Genomic DNA, 9,887 nt, shown 5'->3' on the forward strand with positions numbered 1-9,887 from the left:
TATGGCCCAGGACCTGCCCAGGGAGATGTGAGCAGGTTGTGATCCTTCAAGCCCATGGCATTGCTGCTGGACTCCCAGCCTCTCAGAGACACAGGAGCCAGTTACTTGCAGTCCTGGGAGGTGCTGTCAGCCATCAGCCCCATCGTGTGCCGTAGAGCCCCAGTGCCTAGGAAATGGGAACATTCATCAACTGGAGGGCACTGGCAGCTAACAGGGAACCTCTGAACCAGCCCCAAATCCCTGAAAGTCCATGCTGGGTCTGTGCTCTCACCACACCGAGACCCCGTGGAAAGAAGCAAAGCATCGTGCCCCTTTGGAGCCTCTTCCTGGGGCTTGTTCTTGACAGCAGCTTTGCAGGAAGGCCTCAGCCTTCAGGCAGTGCCGGAGGAGATCCCCCCTTAGGAGGGATCTGCAGAGCCAGACCAGGTCTCACAGGTGGGACATCAGACAAGGAAGACAGTGCGGGCTCCTATATTTTGTTTATGTTCACAGAGAGACGGGCTCCTTGTATACAGAATCTCTGAGCTGCAAACACAACACAGACAGAAATAGAAAAGGGACAAATAAAGATATATCACTGGGCAACATGGGCTAAATTAAGAAAATCCTGGAATATTAACTAACATCAACAGCAACAAAAATTTACAGATTTCTTGTTTCTGTTATAGTTGATATTATGTGCTACATGCAAAAGGAGAGGGGCAATTTATTGATTCTTAAACACATCTAGTCATAAGTTTCACCAAGGCATCCTTGACCTCCTGGTTCCTCATGCTGTAGATGAGGGGGTTCAGTGCTGGAGGCACCACTGAGTACAGAACTGCCACCACCAGGTCCAAGGATGGAAAAGACATGGAGGGGGGCTTCAGGTAGGCAACAATGGCAGTGTTGATAAACAGGGAGACCACGGCCAGGTGAGGGAGGCACGTGGAAAAGGCTTTGTGCCGGCCCTGCTCAGACGGCATCCTCAGCACGGCCCTGAGGATCTGCACATAGGACACCACAATGAAAACAAAACAGCCAAATGCTAAAGAAACACTAAACACAAGTGCCCCAACTTCCCTGAGGTAGGCATCCGAGCAGGAGAGCTTGAGGATCTGGGGGATTTCACAGAAGAACTGGTCCACAGCATTGCCTTGGCAGAGGGGCAATGAAAATGTACTAGTCGTGTGCAGGACAGCATTGAGAAAGCCACTGCCCCAGGCAGCTGCTGCCATCTGGGCACAAGCTCTGCTGCCCACGAGGCTCCCGTAGTGCAGGGGCTTACAGATGGCAGCGTAGCGGTCGTAGGCTGTGATGGTGAGAACATAAAATTCTGCTGATATAAAAAACAGAAAGGAGAAGACCTGTGCAGCACATCCTTGATAGGAGATGGCCCTGGTGTCCCAGAGGGCATTGGCCATGGCTTTGGGCAGAGTGGTGGAGATGCAGCCCAGGTCGAGGAGGGCGAGGTTGAGGAGGAAGAAGTACATGGGGGTGTGGAGGCGGTGGTCGCAGGCTACGGCGGTGAGGATGAGGCCGTTGCCCAGGAGGGCAGCCAGGTAGATGCCCAGGAAGAGCCCGAAGTGCAGGAGCTGCAGCTCGCGCGTGTCTGCAAATGCCAGCAGGAGGAACTCGCTCACAGAGCTGCTGTTGGGCATTTCCTGCCCTTCATCAAGGGCACTGCAAAGAAGAAAAAATACAGACTGAGTGTTAGGGGAAATTTCCCTGAGCAGTACTCATTTCTTTCCTCATTAAAGCCTTCACATCATGTTTCTTTCAGGGTTACCTTTGTGTCTCTCCCTGGTTGTAGCCCTGCTTTGTGCTTCCTGAGTGTCCCGTACTTAGCAGCCACCTCAGCCCATCAGCCCCCAACCCGCCACCTCTGCTCCACTGCAGCGGTAAATGTTGTTGCTGTGGCGGAAACCTCAGCCAGAGGTCACGTCCAGGAGGGCTGCTCTGTCCATCCCCTGGTGCGCAGCTGCTGGCTGCTTGCAGCACTCAGGTGTGGGATGGCTGCACTCAGAGGCTGTGCTAAAAAATTACATCTCCTTGTCTGCAGGTCCTAAAGAACAGCACAGAAAAACCCTGGTGCAGTCTCTAAGTAGAGAGAAGGGAGGGGATATTCTGAGGTTCGTCAGTAACCTGCTTAGGTCTCAGTTCAACGCAGTGGAAGCTCAGTCACCTGTGCAAATCCAACCACTCAACACAGAGCCTGCCCCAGAATCAGAGCAGGAAAAACAGGCACAGACTGCAGAAAGTGCCTTCTCTTTGCAGGCAGCCCCTGCCCCCCCCTTCCTCTGCCCAGGGCTGCCCTGCAGCAATTTCTCCTTCACACTGCACAAGCCACGAGAGACATCCTGGCAGCTCCTGGCCAGGCAGAGACGACCCGGACCCAGGAGCCCCTTCCAGGAACCTCTCGCATTGTCATGCAGCCAGAGACTTACCATGGGCAGGGCTGTGAAGGTTTCTCCTGCACTGAGCTCTCCTCTGCCCGCACCCTGCAGGCTGCTGGAATCCCTTTCTGCCTGGGTGCCTGCGGTCAGAGCCCCCAGCCCTGCTGCGCTGTGCACAGGAGCTGCTCCTGGGCACAGCTGTCTCTCTGCACCAGGGCCCTCTTGCCACGAGCTCTCTCTGTCCCACGAGCCCGGCCCAGCTCAGCACCAGACGCCCAGCCCAAGGCATTGGAATCCCCCCTCGGGGGGCTTTGCTGAGGAGCCCACGAACCTCAGGCACTGAGAGACAATTGAAGCCATCTCTCAACAAGTCCAAGTCAGAGGCAAGTTTCCTGCAGTGTCCCCCTGAGGGCCAGCCCTGACACAGCCTCCCTTGGAGCTTGGGGTCTCTATGGGGTCCCTATAGGGGTCCCTATGGGGTCTCTATGGGGTCTCTATGGGGTCTCTATGGGGTCTCTGTGGAATCCCTGTGAGGTCCCTGTGGGGTCCCTATGGGGTCTCTGTGGGGTCCCTATGGGGTCACTAGGGGTCTCTATGGGGTCCCTGTGGGGTCGCTATAGGGTCCCTATGGGGTCCCTATGGGGTCCCTATGGGGTCCCTATGGAGTCCCTACAGGGTCCCTATAGGGGTCCCTATGGGGCTCTATAGGGTCCGTATGGGGTTGCTAAGGGGTCCCAGTGGGGTCCCTATGGGGTTCTATGGGGTCCCTATGGGGTCCCAAATTGGGTCTCTATGGGGTACCTGTGTGGTCCCTATGGGGTCTCTATGGGGCTCTGCGGAGTCCCTAAGGGGTCCCCATGGGGTCCCCGTGGGGTCCCTATGGGTCTCTATGGGGTTGCTATGGGTTCCCTGTGGGGTTCTATGGGGTCCCTATGAGGTCCCTATGGGGTCTCTATGGGGTCTCTGTGAGGTCCCTATGGGGTCTCTAAGGGGTCTGTATGGGGTCGCTTTGGGGTCCCTGTGGGGTCCTTGTGGGGTCCTTATGGGGTCCCTATGGGGTCTCTGTGGGTTCTCTATGGCGTCTCTGTGGGGTCCCTATGGGGTCCCTATGGGGACCATGTGGGTGCTCTATGGGGTCCCTGTGGGGTACCTATGGGGTCCCTATGGGGTCTGTATGGGGTCGCTATGGGGTCTCTATGGGGCTCTGCGGGGTCCCTATGGGGTCCCTGTGGGGTCGCTATGGGGTCCCTATGGGGTCCCTATGTGCTCTCTGTGGGGTCCCTGTGGGGCTCTATGGGGTCTCTATGGGGTCCCTATCTGGACTCTGTGAGGTCCCTATGGGGTCCCTGTAGGGTCCCCGTGGTTTCCGTATGGGGTCCGTAAGGGGTTGCAATGGGGTCCCAATGGGGTCTCTGTGAGGTCCCTATGGGCTGTCTGTGGGGTCTCTTTGGGGTCCCTATGGGGTCGCTGTGGAGTTCTGTGGGACCTCTGTGGGTCTCTATGGGGTTTCTATAGGGTCTCTATGGGGTCCATGTGGGGTCCCTATGGGGTCTTTATGGGGTCCCTACGGGGTCCCTAATTTGTCCATATAGGGGTCCCTGTTGGATCCCTGTGCGTGATCTATGGGGTCCCTACAGGGTCCGTATGGGGTCCCTACGGGGTCCCTATGGGGTCTCTATGGGGTCCCTATGGGGTCCTTGTGGGGTCTCTATGGGGTCCCTATGGGGTCTGTATGGGGTCGCTATGGGATCTCTGTGGGGTCCTTATGGGGTCACTTTGGGGTCTGTATGGGGTCGCTATGGGGTCCCTGTGGGGTCTCTATGGGGTCCCTATGGGGTCTCTATGGGGTCCCTATGGATTCTCTGTGGGGTTCCTATGGGGTCCCTGTGGGGTCCTTATGGGGTCTCTAAGGGGTCGCTATGGGGTCCCTGTGGTGTCGCTGTGGGGTCTCTATGGGGTCTCTATGGGGTCTTTATGGGGTCCCTATGGTGTCTCTTTGGGCTCTCTGTGAGGTCCCTGTGGGGTCCCTATCGGGTCCCTATGGGGCCTCTATGGGGTCCCTATGGGGTCCCTAGGGGGCTCTATAGGGTCCCTATGGCGTCTGAATGGGGTCGCTACGGGGTCCCTGTGGGGTCCCTATGGGGTCTCTATGGGGTCTCTATGGGGTCCCTATGGGGTTCGCTATGGGGTCTCTATGGGGCACTGCGGGCCCCCGTGGGATGCTGTGGAGTCCCTATGGGGTCTCTGTTAGGTCCCTATGGGGTCCCTGTGGGGTCTCTATGGGGTCCCTAAGGGGTCCCTATGGGGCTCTATAGAGTCCCTATGGGATCCGTAGGGGGTCTCTATGGGGTCCCTATGGTCCCTGTGGGGTCCGTATGGGGTACCTATGGGATCCCTATGGGGTCCCTATGGGGTCGCTATGTGGTCTCTATGGGGTCCCTGTGGGGCTCTATGGGGTCGCTGTGGAGTTCTGTGGGACCTCTGTGGGTCTCTATGGGGTTTCTATAGGGTCTCTATGGGGTCTTTGTGGGGTTCTATGGGTCTCCAGGGGGTTCAGTGTTTGCCATGGGGTCTCTGCTATGGGGCGCTGTGGGGCTCTGGCACCCTATGGTCTCTGTTGGGTCTCTATGGGTCTGTATGGGTCCCCTATAGGGTTCTGTGGTTTTCTATGGGTCCCTATAGGCACCTATGGCTCCCCGTGTGGTCCCTATGGGGCTCCCTGTGGGTCCCCTATGGGTCCCTATGGGATTCTGTGGGGCTCTATGGGTCCCCTATGGGGTTCTATGGGTCCCTATGGGGTCCCCTATTGGGTTTTATGGGTCTCTGTGGGTCCCTATGGGGTCTCTATAGGGACTGTGCGTCTCTATGGGGTTCAAGGGCCTTTAGGGGGTTCTGCGGGTCCCTATGGGTCTCTATTGGATCTCTATGGAGTCCCTATGGGGTCCCTGTGGCTTCCCTGTGGAGTCCCTATAGGGTCTCTATGGGGTCTCAATGGGGTCCCAATGGGGTCCCTATGGGGTCTCCATGGGGTCCCTACAGGGTCCCTAATTGGTCCATATAGGGGTCCCTATGGGGTCCCTGTACGTGCTCTATGGGGTCCCTAAGGGGTCCCTATGTGGTCCCTGTGGGGTCCCTCTGGGGCTCCTATGGGGTCCTTGTGGGTGCTCTATGGTGTTTCTATGGGGTCTGTATGAGGTCGCTATGGGGTCTCTGTGGGGTCCTTATGGGGTCCCTGTGGGGTCCCTATGGGGTCCCTGTAGGGTCTCTATGGGGTCTCTGAGGGGTTCCTATGGGGTCCCTATGGGGTCCCTATGGGGTCCCTGTGGGGTCGCTATGGGGTCTCTATGGGGTCCCTATGGGGTCCCTATGGGGTCTCTATGGGGTCCGTATGGGTTCTCTTTGAGGTCCCTATGGCATCCCTATGGGGTCCCTATGGGGTCTCTTTGGGGTCCCTGTGCGGTCCCTATGGGGTCTCTAAGGGGTCGCTATGGGGTCCCTGTGGGGTCCCTATCGCGTTCCGATGGGGTCTCTGTGGGGTCCCTATTGGGTTTCTGTGGAGGTCTCTATGGGGCTCTATAGGGTCCCTATGGGGTCCGTAGAGGGTCTCTATGGGGTCCCTAAGGGGTCCCTGTGGGTCTCTATGGGGTCCCTGTGGTGTCCCTCTGGGGTCTCTTTGGGGTCTCTGTGGGGTCCCTATGGGGTCTCCAGGGGGTCCGTATGGGGTCCTTGTGTGGTCTCTATGGGTTCCCTATGGGGTCCCTATGGGGTCTGTATGGGGTCGCTATGTGGTCTGTATGGGGTTCTGCGGGGTCCTTATGGGGTCCCTGTGGTGTCGCTATGGGGTCCCTTTGGAGTCTCTATGGGGTCCCTGTGGGTTCCCCATGGGGTCCCTATGGGGTCCGTATGGGGTCGCCATAGGATCCCTATGGGGTCTCTATGGGGTCCCTACAGGGTCCCTATGGGGTCTCTTTGGGGTCCCTATGGGGTCTCTATGGGGTCGTTGTGGGGTTCTATGGGTCTCCAGGGGGTTCAGTGTTTGCCATGGGGTCTCTGCTATGGGGCGCAGTGGGGCTCTGGCAGCCTATGGGTCTCTGTTGGGTCTCTATGGGTCTGTATGGGTCCCCTACAGGGTTCTGTGGGTCTCTATGGGTCCCTATAGGCACCTATGGGTCCCTGTGGGGTCCCCTATTGGGTTTTATGGGTCTCTGTGGGTCCCTATGGGGTCTCTATGGGGTCCCTATGGGGTCTCTATAGGGATCTGTGGGTCTCTATGGGGTTCAAGGGCCTTTAGGGGGTTCTGCGGGTCCCTATGGGTCCCTAGTGGATCTCTAAGGAGTCCCTATGGGGTCCCTACGAGGTCCGTATGGGGTCTCTATGGGGTCGATGTGGGGCTCTATGGGGTCCCTATGGGGTCTCTGAGGGGTTCCTATGGGGTCTCTATGGGGTCCCAATGGGGTGCCTGTGCGTGCTCTATGGGGTCCCTCTGGGGCTCCTATGGGGTCCTTGTGGGTGGTTTATGGGGTCCCTATGGGGTCTGTATGTGGTCGCTGTGGGGTCTCTGTGGGGTCCTTATGGAGTCTCTATGGGGCTCTGCGGGATCCCTATGGGGTCCCTGTGGGGTCGCTATGGGTTCCCTATGGGGTCCCTATGGGGTCGCTGTGGAGTTCTGTGGGACCTCTGTGCGACTCTATGGGGTTTCTATAGGGTCTCTATGGGGTCGTTGTGGGGTTCTATGGGTCTCCAGGGGGTTCAGTGTTTGCCATGGGGTCTCTGCTATGGGGCGCAGTGGGGCTCTGGCAGCCTATGGGTCTCTGTTGGGTCTCTATGGGTCTTTATGGGTCCCCTACGGGGTTCTGTGGGTCTCTATGGGTCCCTATAGGCACCCATGGGTCCCTGTGGGGTCGCTATGGGTCTCCCTGTGGGTCCCCTATGGGTCCCTATGGGATTCTGTGGGGCTCTATGGGTCCCCTATGGGGTTCTATGGGTCCCTGTGGGTCCCTGTGGGTCCCTATGGGGTTCTATAGTTCCCTGCGTGTCCCTATGGGTCCCTGTGTCCACCCCCCCCCCCCCAGGAATGTGCCACCTGGGGCCGATGACGGGCACAAAGCGGGGACAAAGCGGTGGCCCCCGGGGGGGGCGGGGCTGGGTGATAACGAGGCCCCGAAATAGCCGCGGCCCCGCCACCGGGGGTGGTGGTGGGGGGGGGTGTTAGGGGGATCCTGCCCCATAGATCCTGCCCCACAGATCCTGCCCCATAGATACTGTCCCATAGATCCTGCCCCTTTGTCCCTGCCCCATAGATCCTGCCCCACAAATCCTGCTCAGCCCCTTATAAGGCCCCCAGGACAATCCCTGCCCCATAGATCCTGCCCCATAGATCCTGCGCCATGGATCCTGCCCCATAGATCCTACCCTATATATCCTGCCCCATGGATCCTGCCCCATAGCCCCTGCCCCATATGTCCCTTCCTCATAGCCCCCACCCCACAGACGCCCCCCCCCAGCATCCCCATCCCGTGCCCCCCCCCCCCCCCCCCCCCCCAAGTCCCAGGGGACGCCGTGGGGCGCGTGGGCGCTGCCATTAATCCCCAGTCCCCGCCAGGCCGGAGCCCCGCAAATCCCCATGGCAGCTGCGGGGCCCCCCCCGTGACCCCCCCCCCCCCCAACCTTGGGCTGCTATGGGGCAGCTAAGGGGCAGCTGTGGGGCAGCCATGGGGCACTTATGGGGCACTTATGAGGCAGCTACGGGGCAGCTATGGGGCAGCTATGGGGGACTTATGGGGCAGCTATGGAGCACTTATGGGGCACTTATGGGGCAGCTGTGGGGCAGCTATGGGACAATTATGGGGCAGCTATGGGGCACTTGTGGGGCACTTATGGGGCACTTATGGGGCGCTACGGAGCACCCAGCGCGCTACGGGAGTTATAGGGCAGGGGGGTTCCTGGGGGGCTATGGGGCAGCTGTGGGGCAGCTATGGGGCAGGGATCCTTCCCCCCCCTCCCCTCCTCTCCCCCTCCCCCCCTAAGGAATTTGGGGGGTGAAGGCTCCTCCCCCCCCCCTCCCCGCCCCACATCTTTAAAAGCTGTCGGGCAGCGGCGGGGCTGGCGTGGAGCAGCAGCGGGTGGGTGAGGGCTGTGGGGCGCTATGGGGTGCTGTGGGGCACGGGGGTGCTATGGGGCATGTAGGGTATGTGGGGCGTGTGGGGTGCTATGGGGCACAGAGGAGTGTGGGGCGCTATAGGGCACAAGGGTGTTATGGGATGTGGGGCGCTATGGGGCAGGAAGGTGCTATGGGGCATGTAGGGGATGTGGGGGGCGTATGGGGTGCTATGGGGCATGGGGGGGCTATGGGATATGGGACGCTATGGGGCAGGGGAGTGCGGGGGGGTGTGGGGCACTATGGGGCACAGGGGTGTTATGGGGAGTGTGGGGGGCGTGTGAGGCGCTATGGGGCACGGGGAGGGCTATGGGATATGGGGCGCTATGGGGCAGGGGGGTACTATGGGGCACAGGGGGGTGTGGGGCGCTATGGGGCAGGGGGGTGCGGGGGGGGTGGGGCGCTGTAGGGCACGGGGGGGCTATGGAGAGTGTGGGGATATGTGGGGCGCTATGGGGCGGGGGGGTGCTATGGAGCATGGGGGGGATGTGGGGCGCTATGGGGTGCTATGGGGCACGGGGGGTGCTGAGGGATGTGGGGCACTATGGGGCACGGGGTTGCCATGGGGCATGTGGGGGGGGTGTGTGGGGCGCTATGGGGCAGAGGGGTGCTATAGGGCCTGGGGGGGATTTGGGAAGCTATGGAGCAGGGGGGGTTCTATGGGGCACAGGGGAGACGTGGGGCTTGTGGGGCGCTATGGGGCACGAGGGGGGCTATGGGGCGCAGGAGAGGATGTGGGGCGCTGTGGGGCACGGGGGGGATGTGGGGCGCGGGGGGGTGGGAGGGGCGCTGTGGGTCACAGCCCCTCGCCCCCCAGCCCCACAGATCCGGATCCTTTTCCTGTGCCAGACCCAGAGACTGAAGGTGCGGGGACGCTAAGGGGCGGGGGGGGTGCTATGGAGCGGGGGGGGCGCTATGGGGTGGGGGGGTGCTATGGGGTGGGGGTGCTATGGGGCGGGGGGACGCTATGGGGCACGGGGGGCGCTATGGGGCAGGGGGGTGCTATGGGGCGGAGGGTGCTATGGGGCGGGGGGGCGCTATGGGGCTGGGGGGTGCTATGGGGTGGGGGGGCGCTATGGGGCTGGGGGGGTGCTATGGGGTGGGGGGGTGCTATGGGGTGGGGGGTGCATGGGTTGGGGATCAGATAGTGGGGGGGGGTGTAACGCTATGGGGCACAGCTCGCTATGGGGCAGGGCTCATTTCTATGGGGCAGGGCTCACTCCTATGGGTCCCGCCCCCTCGCTATGGGGCACATCTCCTCGCTATGGGGCAGGGCTCATCCCTATGGGGCACAGTCTGGTTCTATGGGTCCCGCCCCCTGGCTATGGGTCCCACCACCTCGCTATGGGGCAGGG

General features: G+C 60.5%; 1 protein-coding gene across 1 annotated transcript; it reads right to left on the reverse strand.

The window, feature by feature from the left end:
* Positions 1-504: 504 nt before the first annotated feature.
* On the reverse strand, positions 505-1,761 carry LOC310890653 (olfactory receptor 14C36-like). The gene has a single exon (XM_083852966.1). The coding sequence runs from the start codon at positions 1,638-1,640 to the stop codon at positions 717-719; it is 924 nt and encodes a 307-aa protein (XP_083709092.1). The 5' UTR covers positions 1,641-1,761; the 3' UTR covers positions 505-716.
* Positions 1,762-9,887: the final 8,126 nt, after the last annotated feature.

The sequence above is a fragment of the Anser anser genome, assembly GCF_964211835.1.
Source record: "Anser anser genome assembly, contig: HAP1_SCAFFOLD_32, whole genome shotgun sequence".
NCBI lineage: Eukaryota > Metazoa > Chordata > Aves > Anseriformes > Anatidae > Anser > Anser anser.